We start from the raw sequence: 23,535 nt of genomic DNA, 5'->3' as shown, positions 1-23,535 counted from the left end.
AGGTCCACTGAACTGGATCCAACAGGTCCTCCGAACTGGATCCAACAGGTCCTCTGGAGACACTGAGTCCTCTGAACTGGATCCAACAGGTCCTCTGAACTGGATCCAACAGGTCCTCTGGAGACACTGAGTCCTCTGAACTGGATCCAACAGGTCCTCTGAACTGGTTCCAACAGGTCCTCTGGAGACACTGAGTCCTCTGAACTGGATCCAACAGGTCCTCTGAACTGGTTCCAACAGATCCTCTGGAGACACTGAGTCCTCTGAACTGGATCCTGATGGTTCTCATGTTTGTCGAATCAGTTTTTCCTGAACAATCATAACCGTGATAAACTTCTAAATGAAATTGTTATACGACTTCCTACAGCCGTAACCTTCAGTTCTGATCTGGACTCCCTCTAAATATCTAATTGTAAATCAGATCAAGAAAGAGACTTTCAAGCTGATTCACAAAAAAGTGTTCTGCTCATTTTGTCAACTGGATGTCTGCACATTTATTTCTCAATATATTGATTCTGAATTATCCCTCTCCTAGGTAAAAATGTTTATAGAGTTTTTTAAATTTGTACTATCACAAATAAAGTTGAGTCAGGCAGTGAAAGTACTTGCGACCGTTTTCATCTTTTTATTTCATTTATAACCTCATAAACATTTCTCATGTTATTTTCTTACAGAACTGCATGATGGGAAACAGACATGGACAGAATGGTAGGCAGTGGCCGGCCACTAACCAATAACCTGCAATCAATCCATAATCAATAATCAATGATAACTAGGTACCAGAAGTACAACAGGAAGACGAGGAGTCCACAGACTTGCTGCTGTTACACCCGGAGAGAGGAGAGAGTGCTGGTGACACTGTTGTCATGGTAACTGAGGTCTAGTGGTTGCTATGACAACAGTGAAACCAGCATAGGAGAGAGGCTCAGGGAACCTGGAGGTTACCATGGTAACATGCTGCTCCAGAAACCCCCGGTTCCTCTAACGAGAAGTCAGTGGGATGAGATCACCATAGTCTCCTCTGATTGGTTCTTTGACGGCCGGATTAGAAGCATGTAGATTTAGGTTTGTTAAGGTTTCTATTCCACATGCCGACATATGAACAGAGTTTCATGCATGTGTCAGTTGTTGTGATGTCTCCGTCGGTCACCTGAGCCCTGACGTCTGTTAATGACCCTCAGGTAACAGCAGCTTCTGACAGGAACAGGAAGTCCCACACTGAACAGATGGAAACTGATGTAGCATCACAGCGACGGACAAACAGCGTCACCAGCATCAGGTCGACCAGGAAGTAACAAATCAAAAACATGAAAAACAAACCAACGACATCTTCATCAGCATCTCATCATCATCATCATTTTCATCACCACATCATCGTCACTTTAACAATTTACTGAGAGCAAGTTGTTTTGACCAGAAGCTAATGCTAGCTTGTGGTAACGGGAAAACATTTGAGCAAATCTTAAATTTTTGCTAAAATACCCACAAAGTTAGAATGTAAAAAAAGTCCCTCATATAATAATAAATTATTCATCATCATCTCTTTCATCGAGTGAAACTAACTGACGTCATGTTCAGAAACAAACCATTAAAATCTAAACATAGATGTGATGAACAGTTTGAACCAACAACTTCACCTGAAAACTCAACAAATTCAAATACATGTAGAGAAAATCCGCTGTGTCATCGACACGACCAGCTAAAACCAGTAAGAACCTGTCAAACCCAGTCAGAACTGTTTAGAGCCTGTCAAGGCCAGTTAGAACTCGTTAGAACCAATCGGGACCAGTCAGGACCAGTTAGAACTAACTAGGACCAGTTCAAATTAGTGAGGACCATTTAGAGCCGGTCAAGGCCAGTTAGAACTGTTTAGAACCGGTTAGGACCGGTCAGAAATGGGACCGGTCTACAAATGTTTCTTGCGACAGTAAAAAGTTCAACTCAAACAAATCTCAAACAAATGTTCACCTGATGACGACTCGGAGGAGGAGTCAGAGGCCGTGTCCTTCCACTGAGGGCGAGAGGACAACACGCCACCGGGTCCTCGTTACATACCAAGAACACGCTAAAGACAACCAGAGCTGCGTACAGACTGAGCACCACAGCGACTCAGGAAGAATTCAACATTTTGTAGAGTCACTGGTTTCAGATGGATATCACAGAAACATGTGTTATCCTAGCTTAGCACAAAGACTGGAAGCAGGGGGAACATTTAGCCTAGCTCAGTTCAATGGGAGAAAAGTAACTGCTGGTATTTTCTGATTTTGGTTCCATTTTAAGATTTAAATTTAAGTTGTGTTAGCATGCGAAAGGGGAAATCATCCCGTTTCTCCCACAGTTAAAGTTTACAGGCTAACCACAGATTATCATTATAAGTGTTATTAGCGATCAGTCCAACTGGAGCATTAAACAGCTTTGATGCACTCAGCTGTGTTAGCACATTTTTTATTAAACAATCCCAAATTTTCACCTGATATTTTGACATATTTTGTTAAATGGCTGCTTCCAGTCTTGATGCTAAGCTAAGCTAACCAGGTCCTGAACCCATCTGAAGATGGACAGAGATGAAACGTAAGATGAAAGAGACCCAGGGAATTTATCAAAATGTAAAATCATTCCTTTTAACCTTTACCCTGTTAATCTCACGTGTGGAGCCAACATGGCCACCGCAGGGCTCTGGCTGTGACCTTTGACCTTAACACAGTCACATGACCAGGGTGGGGAAGGGTCACAGGAAAATAAATTATATTTACAAAAACTTTAGTCTTAGTTTTCTTCTTGCATCAAGCAAACATCGAACACAACCCGACTCATAACACAGAAATATCCAACGAGAAGTTTCGTCTTTTCACTCAGATTCTTCAGAATCACAAGAACAATATCAACAATATTCACTTTTTTCACTATCAAAACACTTTGTCCAAAAGAAATGCTGCAACGAGACGAGTCCGTTCATGTCGGCTCCGTCTAAACGCTGGAATCCAGGAAACAAGAGTTCATGACTCCTGCAGAGGTTCAGAGTCCAGTTTGGTTCAAGTCTTTAAAATTCCACCGATACTTTACATCCAACTCCTAAAACATCTGCACCTGCACCAGTGTCCTGCAGGGGCCTCAGACTGAGGCTTTCATCTTCAGTTACTAGTTATTAATAATTCATTACTTTGTCATCTGGCCATTTGAAAGAGGAGGCGTGTAATACTCTTAAATAGTTATCATCAGATACAAAATGTAAAATTGTATTTCATTGAATTCTATCTTTTTTAATGGAATTAAAGTAAATATGTAACATATAAATATATTATGGAATATTTAATACTCTATAATTAAGTATATCTGATTATCTGACATGTGAAGGTAAATCAAAATCAATAAATATTTAAAAATATAAGACTGAAAACAACGTGATCATATTTTCTCATATCGTCAAATAATTTCATCAATTCTCACTTTTCATATTTTTTGGATCCAATCTATTTGAAGCATTGCATGTTACATAATGTCATATGATATATATCATTATTAACATGTAATAATGAAAGAATAGCTTCAATTTATAAAGTGTGAATTAATAAAGCTGTATTTTTTTTATTTTACTACATGATGTGGGAGGTTTCTTCAGGGAAGTGATAACAACGTGCAGTACCATGCTTCACCTGCAGAGAGCAGAGCAGCCACAGAGCTGAGGCTACAGGGAAGTGTAGTTTTGGATTAGTGACATCACGAAGGGGGAAATCTGGATAAAAAAGTGAAAGATCTTTAACCTCCATCATATTTTTTTTAAATGCTGAAGAATCTTATCATTTCTTACTTCATCGCCCAAGAGCGTAAGAACCTCAGGTCAGTTCCAATGTTACACGTCATGATGTTAGACAATCAGACCTGTAATCAGATCAGACAATGTAGACCTGTAAACCTGTCTGTGGTCTCTCATAAACATATATATATATAAAAACCTCTTCAAATAACTGGGCTCTTAGATCATATATTTCCAATATGAACTGTCTTCTCTTTTCTTGCTCTGCAGAAGTTTATATTTATTTTATATTCTATATATTAAAAGTCTGTAATGCAGTAATGTTGTAATTAGTGAACTTGTCGCAGGTTTTGTCAAATCATTAATATTCAACAAGTCTTAATGTACTTTAAGTTGCAGTACCCTGATCCACCAGCAGGAGGACTGCTCTGACTGACACACTGAACAGGTTTTTAGGTGCAGTACTCTGCGTGGCCACATGGAGGTGAGTGGACACTGCTTCACCCATTCGAGTCCATTTTCTTTTTCTGGAAACTGTTGGACCTTTGCCGCTCCAGAGAAACGTTAAATACGTTAAATTATAGGATAAATTAAATTAGATAAATTAACAGTAACTCACAGTAACCTTCTGAAAACTGGACGTCACAACAAACATCCAATCAGAGAGCTCCAGACTCCTGTTGCCATGAGCTCATTGGATAAATTCAGGTATTTAAAAAAACTTTGGAAATTTGGGTCAGTTTCCTTAAGATGACAAAACGGTGAGGGCACAACTCTGGGTGGAGGCATCTCCATAGAAACAGCAGCTGGGGCTCATGGGAGGTGTAGTATAAAAAAAGAGGGAGGAGTTTACTGGGACCACATTTATAAAAGCTACCTATGTAACCAGAGGCTCCACCCACCTCCCCTCACAGATGAAGGGAGGAGGAGGAGAGAGAGAGAGCGACGCCATCTTGTGTTGACAGCAGGAAGGAATCATGCAGACGAAGCACGCAACTTTCTTACTATACAGAGTGTATGTGTGTTTGTGTGTGCGTGTGTGTGTGTGTGTGTGTGTATGTGTGCGTGTACCAGTGACTGTGTGCACTGGTTTGTTCTGGTTTCCAATCAGGATTCATCACCATCTAAAGACCCCGCCTTCTTAATTGCCATCATTTCTCGACTGATAGAATCACGTGTTCTCGCCCTCTGCTGCAGCTACTAGCTCCTCCCCCTCTTCCTCCAGACTCTCCACAATTGGGTGGTGGACCTGATGCTCCTCCCCCCTCCCAGCCCGAGACAAGACGTCCATCCATCGCCGCTGTAGCTCCTCCCCCTCAGCGTAGAAGTACAGGGTCAGGTGACTCTGGGAGATCTTGAAGGCGTGGCGTCTCTCCAGGCGGTCACATGACTCCGGTAGAGAGACCTCGAAGCCAATCAGAGGAACGCTGCGCTGCGCCTTCACGTCCTGTTGGAAACCACACAGACACAGAATCACGTTTATTAGAACATCGCCAAACATACAGAGAAACAAAGCAGGAGCAGTTTCAGTGTTGCCACAGTGTGTTGTGATGGTTCACGTACCTGCGGCGCCCCGTAGACGTAGAGCACGAGCGGCTCGTTCTCAGGGATGACGAACCAGGCCTTCTGCCAGCCCCGCCCCCCCCCTTTCTCCATGTGGTGCAGGAAACTACAGATCACACTGTTCTCTGCCGCCAGCGAGGCCTGCTTCTGTGGAACCAACAGAGACGCACTCAATGCTTTGTGGGTCCGTCATTGACTTGTGTATTTCTGAGGAGTCTGTTTTATGGTGACGTCACAGTGACATCACAGTGACATCACACTAACCTCCAGGATGGAGCGCCTCCTCTGGATGCTGCTGGTCAGCGTGGCGGGCGACGGCAGCACTCCCACCAGGGCCGCGTAGCAGTCCACACAAACTCGATTGGTGCGATTGTTGTCGTACGACAGACGAGCACGAAACTCCGAACATTTCCCACAAACCACCTGGTTTCAACAGAGACAAACAGACAAACAGGTGACTGTTGCTGCATGTCTGTGGTTGTTGTGGAAACAAAGATCAGATGTGTCACGGTGTAATCTGTCCCCCTGTAACTTCCTGCCTAGACTGACTCTACTGATGTATCTGTTGTAGTTTCACTTCCTGTTTTTGTTATTTTGTCCTTGTCCTTGATAAACTGGACAGAACTAAGTGGACCGGACTCTGACTCTCTGGTGCTGAGTGATGGACGTACGTGTCCGCAGGCTTTACAGTGGTGCCGTCTCTTGGTGATGGAGTTGAATGGCTCCTGACACTTCATACACAGAGTCACCTCCTTCTCTCTGATCGGAGTCGGAGCTCGTTTCCCCAGTTCCACACAACTCTGAAGAACACAAACACAGTCAGCAGTGAGCATACATGTGTGTGTGTATGTGCGTGTATATATGTTTGTGTGCATGCGTGTATGTATGTGTATGTGCGTGTGTGTGCGTGTGTGTGTTACCGGGGAGTGAGGTGGTTCGGACTCATCCTCTCGTAGTGAACAGTTCAGATGTCTGAAGCTCTCCATCGTCTGCTCATGTCTCTGGATGGTCGCCTGGATGGCCTGAAAACACACACACACACACATTTTGTTTTTTTACTGGACACATGCAAACATGAGGAATTAAACAGCCCTGTTATCACTGAGTTTACCTGGATCCAGTCTTTCTTGTCCTCCTCTGTCCTGCAGAGACAAACAGAGAATGAGTCAGAAACATCTGAACCAGCTTCATGTGTTTGTTCCATCGTTTCATTTGTTTTGGTTTCACATTGTAATTCAGGGAGCGAACACTGTGAACGTGAAGGAACCATGGTTCAGTTTGATCTGGACCCAGACCACCTCTTTTGGTCGGACCCTGGTCTGAGGAACACTTCACACAGAAGTCTGAAGGTCTGAGGAAACAAGGTGTGAAGGAGTCCTGAGACTCAATGTGATTGTACCTGGCCTGAAGCTCTAGTGATCTCTGCTTTCCACAAACCAAGAACGTCCTGGGAACTGCCGCTCCGCTGGGCTCCTTCAGCTGGGGGGGGGGGATCAGAACAGTAACATCAGGACCACAGAATCCCCCATGAACCACTTCTACAAACACAACACCACCCCCCATCTACAACACATTGCAGGTGTTATTGTCTCACCTCCATACCGTCCACGTCAATGCGAGCACGGACACCATACTTCTGACCAATCAGACGCAGCTTTGGGACGCAGTACAGCAGCCTATCATTGAACTGCAGAGAGAGACACATGTCACATGATACTGTCTGCATGGTCACATCCTGTGAAGCAGTGAAGGAGACAGAGGACAGAACAGAACCAGGATGAGGTATCGGTCCTGCGTGGTCCCGTTCTTGTTGGACAGTTTGAGGATGTATCCTTCTTTGATCAGCTCGTTAGTCGGGTTCACGATGTCCTCCTCTCCTCCCAGCAGCTCGTACACCTTCAGCAGCTTCCTCATTCGCTCCTGGTGAGACAGACGAGGTCAGAAACAAGCAGCAGCTGTTTGAGACGAGCTTCAGAAGGTTAATGGGTGAAGGGTCACGACCCCTGGAGTCACTACTGTATAAAACTCTCACCATCTTACTAATGGCGGCGTTGGAGTGTTCAGCTGCTGTGGCGATCAGCTCCAGAGACTCTGTGGAGAGAAACAAGGTGACTGTGAGCTCCACTGATCATTAGCTAATGCTAGCAGAGTATTAGCATCTCTGTCGCCAAGTTGATGTTGGGGTGCGTTTGTTTCTCGTACTCTGGGCGTCCCTGTGGTCCGGGGCGTCCTCTGGCAGTCGGCGTAGATAATCTTTGAGCAGCAGCTCGTAGCGAGGAATCCTCTGAACCGGCTCCAGCATGTGATGCTGCAGCGTCAAGTTCCCACAGCGATCCTCCCTCTGCACAAACACAGCAAACACACAGTTTCACACAACAACACACGCTACGACAACAGGACCAGTGCAGCACAGCGGCAGCGCGGATCTGCACCTGGATCTCCTGGATGATGGTCTTAAACTGAGCCGAACGTTCCATCCAGGTGTTCACGAGCTCCATGGCCCGGTCAAAGTTCTTCACATACTCTCCGTACATCTTCATGAAGGGAGCCAGCTTCTGCAGGATGTCCCCGATCCGTGGGTTTGAGTCCCTGAACACAAAGGAGGAACAAAGTCAGAATCAGTCCTGAGGAGCAGAGCCAGAAGAAGACGATGAAGATGAGGAGGAGAGAGTCTTCCTCACCACTCCTCCATCCGTTTCTGTAGCGCTGGCAGCAGGAACTGTTGATGGAAGCAGTAGATCGAGCAGATGTTGGAGAAGATTCCCTGAATAACGTCACAGGGGAAGGAGGAGCGAGACCGGGCCTCCTCCAGGAGTCTGGCACAGAAGACCTGCAGGGGGGGCCCGAGGGGAGTGAACATGATGAGCAATTTAGCAAATGAATCCAAATAACTTCCCCAGGGGGCGCTGTGCCACTACGGCAACAGAAACCGAACCAATGATGTGACACAATAACAAAAGCTATGAGAGGTGGTTTGGGTTCAGCTGACTGACCTGGTCCAGGAGGTGGAGCTTGGAGACGTAGGCGGTCTCAGTGTGCAGCAGCTCGTTGGCGATGTTGAAGACCCTCTGCTGGACGGACATCTGGACACACACAGACACTTTATCAGACTTATCAAAACAAGGAAGTTTGATGTTAGCAGTTGACATCAGGTCAGAAAACTTCTCACCTCAGCAGAGTCCTGCCTGTCTGTTTTGGGAGGGGCCAGCACCAGCGTTAGCTCCGCCTCCTCTTCCTCCTCAAGGTCACTGTCTCCCTCCTCAGAGAAGTCCCTCCTCCTCCTCGCCACCCCCCTTGCCCCCAGCTCCTCCCCGTCACCCTCCCCAGCATATGAGGACGAGCTGGAGAGGCGAGGGAGGAGGGCGGGGCTGCAGGGAAAAACCACTCCCCCTTCCTCCCCACTGGCGAAGCACAGCTCCTCGCTATGCGACGGCGAGCTGATGCTGTCTATCCCACTGTCCCGATTGGCCAGCTTCCCGTCGGTCTGTGAGGAGGGCAGCGACAGACGCTCTGACGGAAGCTCTGATTGGTCCAGAGGCGGCGGCTGCTGCTGCTGCTCCCTCATCTCCACAGCAGCCACATCGTCCTCCAGGTGTTTCTCTGAGGCGCTGTAGCCCGACTCCATCGACAGACGTTTCTGATGGATGTCATTACCACATGCCGCCGCCAGCTCTTCATCATCTTCGTCATCATCGTCATCATTACGTAGTTCACCCACCTCATCCTCCACTCTAACATCGTCATGACCTTCAACCTCAGAGGGCGGCCCCTCACCTGGTGGGGGAGGGGCGGGGGCTGATGATGATGGTGGTGAAGAAGGTCGAGAAGAGGAGGGGTCAGTTATTCGGGGACAGAGAGCCCCCCCGGTGATGTCAGGGACAACGATGATCTGCTCGCTGTGAACAAAAAAATAAATAATAATGATAATCAAACAATAACCACACAAAAATAAACAACAGTAGACAATTAACAGACAATAATAAACATAATAATAAAGCAATAAAATCTAAAATGCCAAAATCACACCGCCTCTGGACCAATCAGAACTCACCGTTCAAACTTCTCGATAAGTGACAGGACACAGCTGGGGGAGGCGGTGCCCTCAACACGGGTCGGTGGAGTCCGTCCCCCCCGTGGGTCTACTGGGAGGGGTCTATATGGTGGAGGAGGTGGGAGGGGCTTCTCCGGAGCCTTGAGGCGTGGCCTTGACGAAGCTGTCTGCTGCAGGTGGGGGGGCTTTGGGGGGACTGTTGAGGGCAGGGTCAGAGGTCAGTTAGTGATGTCATTAATGTGTTTTCTATTCAAATACAAATGAAAGTAAAGTTAGTCACCCTGAGGTTTGGGCCCCGGCAGCGGGGGCCGGTTCCTGCTCGGGGGGGCTAGCGTTGTAGCCGGCAGCTCCGGTGGACCCGTGTCATTGACCAGCAGGGGGCCGCAGCGCTCTGTCAGTGGTGCCCCTCCATCCAGGGGGGCGGGGCCTAATGAGGAGGAGCCAGGGCCCGAGTCTGAGCTCAGCTGTTCAGGAACGTCAGCATCCAGCGCCCCCTGGTGGCCGCACGGTGAGCAAGACGGCTCCAGAGAGAGACCCTTTGTCAACAAGCTGGGACTGGAAGAGGAGGAGGGACCTGGGGGGGAAGGGTGGGTTGAATGATAACAGGTGCGTTACATCATGTCATCCAAAGCGACTTACAATTAGTGCATCCAACATCTATGAGGGGCCATTCAGGGGTTCAGTGTCCTGCCCAAGGACACTTCAGCATTCACAGGGGAAGACTGAGGGATTGAACCATAGATATATAAATAAAGGCTGGATGTCTCGGCCAACCCAGCCAAACGTCCGCACATGGCGGCCATCTTGCCACAGGCAGCTCGCTCACCCATACCATTGTGTTGTTAGTGGTACGTACTTTTTAAATAACCATAACTTGCTAAATTTTCAACCGATTTTTAAACGGTTTGGTTTATTATAAACGTCAGAGATGTAGTTATGACACTGCTTACGTAATAATTAGGTTATTTTAAAAAAAATTGAATAATGTTCCATATATGTACAATATTTCCCTTTACAAATATACATTAAGAATTATTTTATTTTGTTTTATTTAAAAAGTTAATGTATCACTACCAACACAATATTATGGGTGGGCGAGCCGCCTGTGGCAAGATGGCCGCCATGTGCGGACGTTCGACTCCGTTGGTCGGCAACGCGGACGAGACATCTAGCCTTTAATTATTTATCGATGGATTGAACCACCAACTCTCTGGTTGGAGGACAAACACTCCACCACAGCCGAGTTCAACTTGATCAATTAACGTGATGCATGCTGGTCTTCACACAAAGCATCCATCACGACTTCATCAAGTTCTGCAAAACATCAAACGGTCACATGACCTTAAAACATGGGGGGGGGGGGGGGTGTCAGTCAGATGCAGTTGTTCTCCTCCAGCTGCAGGCCAGAACTCTGCTCTGATTGGCTGAAGGCTTCACTGACACACATGTCTTTTGTATTTATTCACAGAATGCTGCAAATCGGACGTTGTTCTCGTCTGCCTGACGCAACTAGAAGAAGATACAAGACCACGCCCACAGACTGCCAAAATAAAGCGTCCAATAAGTTTTCAGAATAAAATCTTTATTCTCTAAACAAACACCAGGAAGTGTCGACACTGATGTAGGTCAAATTCAACTGAACGACAGTAGCAGAGGGTCGGACATCTCATCGTGGTCTCCGCCTCATAATCAGATGATAAATGGTTCGTGTTCATTCAGAGCTTTTCTGGTCTTTATTAGACTCAAAGTGCTTTTCAGAACAGTTTCACATTCACTCACACATTCACACTGGGCTTCTTTGTGCAGCACTTTCTCTGTGAGAAGAGGTACATTTTGGGCTTCAGTATCTTCTGAAGACTGGGATCAAACTGCCGACCTTCTGGTTAGAAGACGCCCGCTCTACCCCCTCAACCACAGCCAGCCCAAAGTGAAATTGTGTCTTTTTATCCAATCAGCTTTCAGGAGACACCAGGATTCAGCCAATGAGCTGCAACTCTTTACAAACCACAAACATCTCAGTCTTTGTCTCAGTGTGGAATTTATTTCAGTTCAGCACTGAGACGTCATCTGGAAGCTATTACTGAGAGTGTGTGTGTGTGTGTGTGTGTGTGTGTGTGTGTGTGTGTGTGTGTGTGTGACCACAGTCTACTCACATTTCTGTCTCAAGTCAAATAAAACTAAACTCTGTGAGGACATGAGACATATTTAAACTTCATTTACAATTACAAAAAGCAGAAAACACACATGTTAGTGCAGCTATCCGTGTGGGGCACTAATTCACTTTGGTCCCCAGTAGCTTTGGTCCCCACAAGGTCCCAGAAAAGGTCTCAAAAAGACAACAAAAACATGTAGAAACACACACATAATCATCATCACCTGTGGGATGATGTCACAGCGTCCTCACCGTGACATCATCCTCTTTATTGCACTGACACTCTGAGCGACATCGGCTGTAAACCGTCAGGTTACAAACGTGTTTCTGCTGAGTCGCTCATTTATTCTTTCACATCAATTATTAATTTTTAAAAACCAGATCATCGTCAATAATGAGCCATGAGCTGAGGAAACAGTGACCTCTGACCTCAGAGGAGCCTCCTGATCCGATTGGTCGCTCCGTCCTCCAACATAATGAATCTGATGTTGTGGAGATTCATCAGGGTTAAAGTTAAAGGGAGTGGGTCAGAGTTTGTGTGTGTGTGGTTGTGTGTTTGTATGCGTGCGTGTGTGTGTGTTTGTGTGCAGATGTGAACATGATGGGAGAGGTCATGGGAAAACATCAACAGGCTGATGTAAAGCAGATGGTGTATGTGTGCGTTTGTGTGAGTGTGTTTTCAGTCAGTGCATTTCCATTGACTACAACTAAATTCACATGGTTGTTGGGTTAGTTAGTTGGTTGTTGGGTTAGTTAGTTGGCTGTTGGGTTAGTTAGTTGGTTGTTGGGTTAGTTAGTTGGTTGTTGGGTTAGTTGGTTGGTTGTTGGGTTAGTTGGTTGGTTGTTGGGTTAGTTAGTTGGTTGACGGGTTAGTTAATTGGTTGACGGGTTAGTTAATTGGCTGTTGGGTTAGTTAGTTGGTTGTTGGGTTAGTTAGTTGGTTGTTGGGTTAGTTAGTTGGTTGTTGGGTTAGTTGGTTGGTTGTTGGGTTAGTTGGTTGGTTGTTGGGTTAGTTAGTTGGCTGTTGGGTTAGTTAGTTGGTTGTTGGGTTAGTTAGTTGGTTGTTGGGTTAGTTAGTTGGTTGTTGGGTTAGTTAGTTGGTTGTTGGGTTAGTTGGTTGGTTGTTGGGTTAGTTAGTTGGTTGACGGGTTAGTTAGTTGGTTGTTGGGTTAGTTGGTTGGTTGTTGGGTTAGTTAGTTGGCTGTTGGGTTAGTTAGTTGGTTGTTGGGTTAGTTAGTTGGCTGTTGGGTTAGTTAGTTGGTTTTTGGGTTAGTTAGTTGGCTGTTGGGTTAGTTAGTTGGTTGTTGGGTTAGTTAGTTGGCTGTTGGGTTAGTTAGTTGGTTGTTGGGTTAGTTGGTTGGTTGTTGGGTTAGTTAGTTGGTTGTTGGGTTAGTTAGTTGGTTGACTGGTTAGTTAGTTGGTTGTAAGGCAGGTTCGTAGATTGGATGTTTAACCTTGTTTGTTGATGTGAACCAGACCAGTAATAAGTTTGGACACTAAATTAACGTGTGAAGAGACAAATAACAAAACATGTTCAAAATATGTTTATCAGTGTGTGTATTCACTGTATATAGTGTCTACAGTTATGTGGCTCAACCACCCAGCAGCAACCGTGTGGATCCAGTTGTGTTCCAGCGACTGGTGGAGATGAAAGTTCAGTGTGCGACACTACGACCCTCGGGGGGGGGGGGCAGGTAGACAGTAAGACAGGTAGGTAGACAGTTGATGTTGAATCCTGGTAGAACCAACATCACGTGTTGAGCATGTTTCCTACACTGTGACCTACATCCCAGCTGACATACAGCTGCCTAGATATTGACTTCACAACAACACCGGCCACAGTGACTGTGATTGGTCTGATTGGTCTGATTGGTCTGATTCCTCCACGACTCGGGTCAACGGTTGTTCAACAACTATTTTCTCCAACTCCAATATGAATGCTTGAGTCTCTAACACAGCGACACGGAGAGTAACTGACCGAACACTGCCACAGAAACAGAGTATGAAAAAACTGAATTTAAAATATCTGGATAAATGTTTCTCTAACCGGTGGATTTCCTCCCTCGTGATGGAACTAACCAAACCATTTCCTGGAGCAACTACTGCTAGACGCACAAAGGTTTGGATGTGTCGTGCTGCAGTGTTTCAACATCTGTCCATGTCGTGGAACACAAATTTGGTTCTAGCATCTTTAAGGATCTTAAATCGTCCTTCCGCTTGTTCTGTGATTGAGAAGGTTCTGGTGGTTTCTGGACTCATTCAGGAGGTTCTAGAGCTGATGAGATTCACAGGTCTTAGATGGGGTTCTAGTGGTTCAAGTCATACCTAAGGACAATTGAGTGGATTATATGGTTCCTTTAGGTGAATGTAGGTGTCCCTGAGGAGGTTCTAGTTTCAATGTTTCTCATCGTGAACTTTCTACTTGGTTTAGAGGTGGTTTGGGAGATTCTGTAAATCCTCACATGATCCTTCAGGAGGTTCTATGGGTCTTTCATGACATCTAGCAGCCCCAGAGGAGGTTCTATGGGTCTTTCATGACATCTAGCAGCCCTAGAGGTGGTTCTATGAATCATTCATTAGTTGTAGTGTTGAGGAGGCTCTACGTTCTTGATGTGGTTCTAACCTTCAAGGGGTTAATGGTCATAGAGGAGGTTGTGGTTGTCATGTGTTTAGCTGCATTTCTCCAGTCTTTACACAGATCCGTTGGGAACGTGGACGAAGAGGAACAAAGGTTCCGTTTCTGCAACAGACAGAACAGACAGAACCTCTGAGCTGATTCCAGCTGTTTGACCTACAGACGTTAGAGTCTGTTGATTCACCTTCATCACTATAAACCGCCATTTTAATGGTTAACGTGTGTGCGTGCGCGTGTAGGGGGTGTGTCCGTCTGTCTGCAGAAACACACAGTCTGTGCTGTAATTAGTCTGATGTCTCGTGTCAGTGCTGATGGGATATTGATTATTGATCAGATGACGTCAGACGGATCATTGACAGCAGCAGCACAGACGCATCTGGCAGACGCAGTCTCGTGCAGCCACGCTACCCTACATCCACTGCGGCGAGATGTCGGTCAGTGTGTGCGCGTGCACGGCACACAGTGGGGACGCGCGTATGCCATTCCCATCATCACCAGGATTATTGTGACCCTCTTCATCTCCATCTCCATCACCACCACCATCACCATCATCATCATCATCATCATCATCATACGAGGGATGAAGCTGTACGCACGCCCGTGCGTGTGCACAGCTGCAGCTTCCTCCCTCGTGCAGCGGTTTCCAGTGTGTGTGTGTGTGCGTGCACGCGCGTCACTCACCCCTGCTCAGGCTGCTTCTGTCCATGTACATCGCGCAGCACAACACGAATCCGGTCATTAAAGAGACGTTAGTGCGGAGAGAGAGCGGCTCTCCCGGTCCACAGCACGAGCAAGAAACCGGTCACACACGCACACACACACGCACACACTCTAACATACACACGGACCGGAACCACCTACACACGGACGGTCCGGACACCGCCGCAGAGCCGCTGCAGGACGGCTAAGTAGGTTAGATCCGATCGGTTTGTTCAGTGGGTCTGCCCGGTGAGAGGGAGGCGGGCGGCGGCACAGAGGGAGGGGGGGGGGGAGCGAGAGAGAGAGCATCCTCTCTCTCTTCCATTTTGGTTTCCTTGACAACAAGTAAAGAGGGAAGAGAGAGGGGTAGAGAGAGCAGTGCTGACAGTAGAGGTGTGTAAATGTGAACTCTCTCTCTCTCTCACACATATTAAAATAACCATGAAAGAATTCTCCTTGCTGCCTGCCTGGAGCTCAGGTTCTAACAGGGATCAGTTGGTTGGCTGACACACTTGGTTGTGTTGCTCCGTGTCGACCGTTCCAGCATCTTTGTGGTTTTCTGCTCAATCGGCATTCATCAGTCGTTGTGTGAACGATTCAGAGAAACTCGCCAACACGTAGACGACAAGTCACTGACTCCGATCGGCCATCCAACCTAGGGTTAGGGTTAGAGAACCCTTAACTGCAGAACCGGGTGAAGACACATGTCGAGGTGCGGTGCCCCCTGATCCATTACATCGCCTCTCAGTGGCATCACCCAATGAATGTGTGTGTGAGGGACAGTAACAAACTGCCTCAGGAGTTAGGAACAGACAGACAGACACACACTGGATGTCTGTCGGGTTCAGGTCGGCTCAGACGGGCTGAGACAGAAACAGTCCGGGTTTCTCCTGGTCAGAGATTGTGTCGTATGAACTCACAGCTGCAAGACTCAGGATCTCATCGTCTCATGCAAAGTTCGTGGGACTAATAAAGGACGATCTGATCTTAAATAATCTGACTTATCTCATGTTATGTGCTCTCACCCTATTTTACCTGATCTCATTGTATCATTGTGCGTGTAGTGACTCAGCTTCACAATCATCTCATATTCCTGATCATATCTCATCTCATCGTGTCTGATGTCATCGTTTCTTATCTCAGCTCCTCATCCACACCTGGACCTCCAGCTTCAACGTGAACAGACTCCAGAGGGGGTGGACACTGATGACAGTTATATCCCAGATACTGAAGAAGCTGGTAGAGGGTCAACAAATCAAACACACCCTCATTTCACTAAAACAGTGAAACTCCACCCCTCTGAGGAGGACCAAGAGATGGAAAAACAAACACACTGCCATCATCTGACAGGGGAGGAGATAAAACTACAGGCTGACCTCTGACCTCTCACACACACACACACACATCCCCTCCCCCCCAGAGCAACAGTGAGAGACCCAGTGACCTAAAGAGAGAGAAGCTCGCTCGTCCCCCAGGACAGATATGAATGTTAAGAGAGAATGCTCATGAGTGTGCATGTGGGAGGGGGGGGGGGATTCTCATGTGAATCCCAACATTTCATGTGTGACGTTGTGAATCTACACACGTTTGTATATCTATCTTAGTGAACACATTAATTGGCATAAAATTGAAACCAAGTGCTTGTAAGTTTTAGGCTCAAAATGGTACACAAACGTGCACACACACACACACACACACTCTATTTTTGACTCCTCATATCTGACTCTTCATGTCCTGATGCTGAGAGGACCGGACGGGGGGGGGCTATCACATTCTCACAGGACAACTCCTTCATTAATCCAGCTTCTCACACACACTCGTATTTGTTTCTCTGATAAGTTTAGATCTGGACGTTCAAAGACTAAAATCCTTCTTCACCTTGTTAAATAATATCACTAAATTACAATGTGAAACCAAAAGGAGCAGATCAAATGAAACTGTGGAACAAACGTTAAGCTTCAGACTCAGAGAGGAAACGTCCTCAAGTCCTTTACAGACCTGAACCAGAACCTGGTAGTTTATTCTCACAATCATTCAAACAAACCAAACGTTCTGAAGTGTTCCATTCACTCACCTGTCCTGCAGGGGGAGTCACTGAGCGGCTGTGTGGAGCTCAGGTGGTACGAAAACCTCTTGGTGCTGAAGTGACTGGAGAAGGAGGTGGGGGGAGGAGGGGGGGGTGGGGAGCAGCGAGGTTCGTTCAGCTGCATGACCTCACCTGCAGAGGAACCTCAGCTCACACACGGACACGGGTCAGAGGTCACTTACAGTTTGTCTTCTTCCCGTCTCCACATCTTTTAAAACCAGGCTTTTATTGTGAAGGGCTCAGCAGCATCGTGTTTGAGCCATGTGGAGGTCTCTCACCCTCCCTCTCTCTCCCCCATCCTCCCCCTCTTTTCTTTCCTGAAAAACAAACTTTTGAGGATCTTCTGTTCCTCATCTCCGACCCTCACAGATCCAGACGAGTCCCGTTAACACAACAAGTCCACGTCAGAATCTTCAGAGCAGCAGCTGATCCCAGAGCAGATGAAAGAAGACGACTCCTCATGAGAAGCCTGAACGAGTCCAATCAGCACTTTTTCTTCTTCTTCAGTCTTCGTCTTTCAATTCAACATCACTTTGTCTGAGCAGGCAGACAGAGAGACAGGTAGAGACAGACAGACGGGAGACAGACATGTCTCTCTCTCTCTCTGTCTCTTTCGGCTGCTTCAGGCTTTTGTGTGAAAATCTAATTTGAGCTTCAGACCAACATGACTCCTCCTCCTGTGTCCAGACATCTGATCCCAGACCAGCCCCCCCCACATCTGTTTCTCATTTTCTGCTTCCTCGTTTTTTTTTTTTTGCTGAAATTCGAAGCAGAAGAAAGATTCCAGATGTTTTTATTTTTATAATTTCCACTGAGTCTTGTCAATGAGACGTTAACTTGTCCAGTAGAGGGCTCCACCTGGTTTCACACTGAGCTTCCTGAGATGCGTCATGTCAGAGTCAGTGAGACAGTGTGTGTCCTCAGAGTCAGTGAGACAGTGTGTGTCCTCAGAGTCAGTGAGACAGTGTGTGTCCTCAGAGACAGTGAGACAGTGTGTGTCCTCAGAGTTCGAGTGTGTCCACAGTCAGTGAGACAGTGTGTGTCCTCAGCGACAGTGAGACAGTGTGTGTCCTCAGAGACAGTGAGACAATGGATATTAGTTTTAGTCACATTGTCATTTTATCCTTCTTAGTTTGAGTCTAGTTTTAGTCACATTAACTCCTTGTCTCCCCTCCTCAGGCCCAGTGACCCTGTGTTGTGTCTACAACTGCATAATAGACCAGCTTGCAGTTCTTAGGTTGTCCATTAGATATCCCTACCAGAAAGGTCTATAGCAGGGGTCGGTAACCTTTACTATCAAAAGAGCCATTTTGCCCCCTCTTCCCCCAAATCAAATTTGTCTGGAGCCGCAAAACATATTTGATAACAAAGCTAATAAAGTTTTATATAAAGTTATACTATACTAAACTATAGTTTGTTGCATTTATGAAACTATAGAACGACAATAAAGAAAACTCTTGACATTTTATTGCTATTTGTACCTGTTACAACAAAGGAAAACACAGAACGCTTAAGAAGAGAAGAAAATACACAGGTGTCGGCCTACTTTGAAATAAATTAAACACAGAACTATGTAGGGCTATTTGAGTCCTCCTCGTGTATGTGGGAAATGTATAAAATAAGAAGTACCCTAATTTGAAATAAATAAATACATATAGCTGCAGCCTAATATATTTTAGTTGGCGAAATGTGAAAACAAAAAGTGAGAGCAGGTCAGACTGGAGGCGAACACAGAAACTGAAGCTCGGTAGAAACCACCTGCAGCTTCTGCTCTGATCAAGAAGCTGCTGCGCTGATCTCAGATCAGCTGAGACCAGAGAAACTCTGTGTTTTCACTGATAAGACCGTTGCGCTATCTGGGGGAACACACACACACACACACACACACACACACACACACACACACACACACACACACACACACACACACACACACACACACACACACACACACACACACACACACACACACACACACACACACACACACACACACACACACACACACACACACACACACACTTTTAAATCTCACAGTAATACGGGATGATTCCGTTTTTCAAGGGCCGGTTGGAACCCTAGTCACGTGACTCTGTCTTAATGCTGAGAAAACTCCGCCCACTGTGACCATAACCAGTTTCATCCAAAATGACGAACTGTCCCCAATCATTGTTTGTATTCAACTACATTTCCCATCAGGCTTTGTTTCGCCCGGTAACTCTTTGTGAGGTCAGAGGTCAGAAGAGTTTGTTTCGTTTCATAAACAATCGTATATTTTTTAAAACTTGACTTTATTGACAAAGTGTTAAAAACATTCTAGGTGGTGACGCTGTCTCCACGACACCGAAGAGGAATTCAGCGAGTTTCCGATCGTCGGCTCCTCAGGCTGTAACGAGGCTGAGTCGATAAACACAGGTCAGAGGTCAGAGGTCATGCAGGACAAGTCTTTTTGGTTTGAAAGTCATAATCCTCTACTACTGTGGAGAATAACTGTGACCTCCACAGATCATCAATAACCAATAATCACATCTTATCTACCTGTTTGTCCTCCACTAGGATGCTGTACACCAGAGGGGAGGAGGGGGGGCGGCGGGAGCGCCGGGCTGGACTCACTGATGCATTGTGGGTAGTGTACGGCAGCATGGGGACATCAGCCATCCCCCGACCTGTCACAGTGAAATGTGGACGGAGTATTGATCCGGTGATGAACATGTTTTACATTTTGTGTTTCATCGTTATTTGAAATATTATGACACTTCAGTTTTTGTTTCACATGAATTTTCTTTTTTCTTTGTGTAGATGTTGCGTTAGCCTGTGTGTGCGTCTTGACAATATTTTGTCCGGCTCTTCACAGGAGTCACCATCTTTGACGCAGGACAAGCGGTTCACACGTCACCAGCTCAGAGTGAGACAGGTACTGACCTGAGTGTGAGAGGTGAGACAGGTACTGACCTGAGTGTGAGAGGTGAGACAGGTACTGACCTGAGTGTGAGAGGTGAGACAGGTGTGAGACGTTTGTGCTCGCAGACTCGTCCTCGTCCTCCTGGAGGACATAAAGACTCAGGCTGAGGTCAGAGACATCGTCTTCCTCTCGCCCGTCCTCTGCTTCACGACACTTCCCCCGGTTCTCGTCCATCATTGTTGTTGTCCTGGTCTCCCCGAGACGCTCTGCACAGAGACAGACGAGCTGCAGTTCCTTTTCGCTCCACTAGAGGCTGCTGTGAGGGAGGTTCAACTTTGAGCTGCCTCACTGAGCTTCTCTGCTCAGACTCACCTGCACGCTTCAGCGCCTCCTGCAGGCCATGCTGCGTCTCCCTGAGCTTCTGTAGCAGCTGCAGACTCTGCTGCACAGGGTCTCTGTAGCGAACACACGCGTACAGCAGAACACACACTCCGACACACACCATGAGCCGCCGCAGGACGCCAACATACACACTTAGCTGCTCCTGGAGATACAGGACCAATCAGCAGGGATGAGGACAGTGAAAAGCATGATGTCAGAGTGATGTCAGAGTGATGTCAGAGTGATGTCAGAGTTGTACTCACCATGTGTTTGTGTTCAGGAGTATCAGAGTTCATCACAAACTGATAAAGCTTCATCTCCAGGTAGAAATTTAAACACACCAAACTCAACAACACCAACCTACACACACAAGCGCACACAAATTTACTATAGATAATTCATCTCTAGGTGGCACGGGGAGGAGCTACAGTTACCTGGGGGGGGGGGGGGGGGGGTTACCTGGCTCTGGAGGAGCGCTGGGTGCTGGTGAGCAGGAAGCCGGTGCAAAGAGCTGCAGCGTTGTAGCAGCACGAGCTCAGACTGTGAGTCTCCATCAACAAGAAGCTCTGCAGGAAGGTAACTCTGTTAAAGAGCTCAGACAGCGCCACCTGCTGCTCCCTGGAGACACTGCTGAGCTCTGAGAAGACCGCCCGCAGGCCTGAGAGAGAGACAGAGAGAGAGACAGAGAGAGAGAGAGACTCAGGTGTCTTCTTCTTCATGCATTCCATCACAGGAAGATGAAAATGTCAGCACCACACACAGAGGATTACACTTTATAAACAGCTCATCACACAGGAAGAATTCCAGAGGAGAGTTCACTCTGGTCTTCATCAAATATCCCTGAGACACGATGTGTGAGTTTTACCCTGAGTGGAGTCTTGCAGGGTGACTCTCAGCTCCTCTCCATTGTTCAGGATCTCCTGCTGAGCCTGTAAGGCAGCACCCTGGGCCTCAAGGAGTTCCTCAGCCATCAGCCTGGTTGACTGAAGCTGCTCAGCAACACCTGCTGAACTCTCTGTTAACCTGTGAGGAGAGAACTGAGTCGATCATTAGACTTTACTGGACCCGGCGCTTCCTGCAGCATGGTTCTGATTCTGTTCGGCTCTGCGTCTGAGTGTTGAAGTGTTTTTATTAAATCCCTTCAGACAACTGATCAAATATGATAAAATGACCTTGCTGGAGACTTGAAATGTCCTGTTTTAGGAGACAAGGCCACAATGACCTTTGACCCTGAGAGACCCACAAATGTAGCAATTTCTCCATTAATAAGGATTTAAAAATTACAATAATAATCGTAATATCTTAGTTTAATATGGACATTTTTGTCACAAAATTGCACGCAATCTTTTTTTGGGCAAGATTATCCTGTATTTTCACATAATTTCCTGTTTCACCCCCCCCCCCCCCTTGAAGATACACAATGCACTTGATGTAACCAGCGTACAGCCGCGATGTCACTGAACTTACCTGCTGCCTACAAACAGCTGCTAGTAGCCTGAAGCTGTGTGCGTTTAATGTGTGCGTGAAATAATACACAGCATCCACACGTTTCCATTTCCATTGGATGAATGACAAATGCAATTGATTCATGTGCGTTACCAGAGACGTTATTAGGATATTGTAGATTTGTCACTTTAGTAACTGCAAAGAAAAGCATTGGTTTACTTAAGATCTCAACAATGTTGTGACAATGGCAAAACTTTTTGTTGCATCTCTGCATCGACAGCTCACGTGTCATGTGTCACTACTGGGGTTGCAAAGGGGCGGACAATTTCCTGTAAATTTCCGGAAACTTTCCATGAGAATATTAAGCTCAGAAATTTTGGAAATTTTGAAAAAAAATAAAATACACAAATTAAACGCTGTGCAGTAAGAACATCATTCAAAACTCTATTTTAAAGATGTATGGAATACAGCACAAGCTGCACGTTGAATTTACGTGCAGCGTGGACTAGTCAGGTAGTTTTGATGATATTACCGGGGGAAATATATTAGCATGCTGATTGAGGATTGTTCATCTGTCCATCTAGCCTATTTCTATTCATTTATCCATCAATTATAAAACATTTTTAAAGACGATTCCAATTGGCCAACTATTTATATCTGTAGCTTTGCTTTAGTGTTTTTTTACAAGCTTTTTTCTCATCTTATTCTACAGAACATTGCCACGTTTACTATCTCATGTGTGGAGACATTTCACCTCAGCCAATGTAGAAGGAAAGGTTGTGTACATTTACAAATACTGTGCAAAGACCTATGTTAAGAATGACACAAATCCAGAAGCATATAGTCAAGTGCCCAAAGTTTCCGCAGGGCTCAAATCAGCCTATTACAAACAAAATGTTTATATTTATGTCTGTATATGACAAGGTAAATACAGTTAGTATAAATTACCCACAAAATTTCCAGTTGATTCCCGTTAATTCCTGTATATTCCCTTATATTCCCGTTAATTCCCATGGAAAGTTTCCAGCTTTGAATATTCCTTGAATTTTGCAACCCTAGTCACTTCTGACCTGTGACCCACGACCGTGCGTGAAGTTACCTGAACATGGCGTCCTCCGCTCGGCTCTGCCAGGCGTCGGACTGCAGGAAGTGACAGATGGCGTGAGTGTGCGTGAAGAACTCTGTGAAGGCGTTGAACGCAGCCACATCCATCCCACCGGTGCAGCTGCTGACGTCAGAGCCCTCAGGGCATGATGGGAAGTCCCTCCCTGAGCTGACAGAGGTCACAGGTCACCAACTCCAGGTTACCATGGTTATTTAGCAGCTGAGTTAAACCTGAGATCACCATGGTAACCACAGTGCAGGTGATCACGTGTGTTACCTGCTCAGGTGACAGTGGGTGAACCGCAGCGCTATCCACCTCTGGCTCTCTGACGTCATGTCCTTGCAGCGCGTGTCCAGGTGTTGCAGCGCACGCGCCCAGCAGTCTCCATACCTGGGCTGAGAGGCCAGACTCTGCACGCGCAGCAGCTGTATCCTCCCGCGCTCTGGGTCCGGACCGGAAGCGGGACCGGAACCGGAGCAGAGTTTGAGCAGCAGCAGGACCACTGCCGCCACACGAGCCGCCATCTTCACCTGTCTGCAGGTCAGTCCGCACAGCCAATCACAGAGCCGCTTTATCAGCTGGTCAGAGGTCACCGACGGGTCACGTTATTATGATTTTAGGAAGACTGCACGTGACACCAGAACGTCAAACTAAAGAATATTCTCACTTCCATTTGTCTCATGTTTTACTAGTTTGTGTGTTTGTGTGTTGTTTGAGTACCCAGCAGGTGTGAGCTGTGCATCATGGGATCTGAAGTCTTC

The 23,535-nt window shown here is 46.5% G+C and overlaps 2 protein-coding genes across 2 annotated transcripts; both read right to left on the bottom strand.

The window, feature by feature from the left end:
* Positions 1-602: 602 nt before the first annotated feature.
* Positions 603-17,832, bottom strand: fgd1 (FYVE, RhoGEF and PH domain containing 1). The gene is made up of 19 exons (XM_053423949.1): positions 17,778-17,832; positions 16,929-17,072; positions 9,649-9,942; positions 9,369-9,564; positions 8,487-9,213; positions 8,311-8,400; positions 7,999-8,147; positions 7,750-7,906; positions 7,520-7,658; positions 7,350-7,408; positions 7,091-7,237; positions 6,912-7,004; positions 6,717-6,796; positions 6,429-6,459; positions 6,238-6,339; positions 5,989-6,117; positions 5,582-5,740; positions 5,318-5,464; positions 603-5,201 (listed from the first exon to the last, which is right to left on the bottom strand). Exons 1-19 carry the CDS (start codon positions 17,830-17,832, stop codon positions 4,926-4,928), a joined length of 3,174 nt encoding a protein of 1,057 aa, XP_053279924.1. The 3' UTR covers positions 603-4,925.
* A 1,441-nt stretch (positions 17,833-19,273) lies between these two features.
* On the bottom strand, positions 19,274-23,298 carry LOC128442944 (uncharacterized). Its single transcript, XM_053425594.1, has 9 exons — positions 23,051-23,298; positions 22,769-22,942; positions 21,089-21,246; positions 20,683-20,881; positions 20,487-20,583; positions 20,215-20,386; positions 19,923-20,108; positions 19,479-19,606; positions 19,274-19,337 (listed from the first exon to the last, which is right to left on the bottom strand). The coding sequence occupies exons 1-9, from the start codon at positions 23,296-23,298 to the stop codon at positions 19,296-19,298; spliced, it is 1,404 nt and encodes a 467-aa protein (XP_053281569.1). The 3' UTR covers positions 19,274-19,295.
* Between the last annotated feature and the right edge of the window lie 237 nt (positions 23,299-23,535).

This window comes from Pleuronectes platessa, chromosome 6, assembly GCF_947347685.1.
Source record: "Pleuronectes platessa chromosome 6, fPlePla1.1, whole genome shotgun sequence".
Classification (NCBI taxonomy): domain Eukaryota; kingdom Metazoa; phylum Chordata; class Actinopteri; order Pleuronectiformes; family Pleuronectidae; genus Pleuronectes; species Pleuronectes platessa.
Note: the sequence above shows the minus strand (reverse complement) of the source record. Positions and strands in the feature narration are given on the sequence as shown.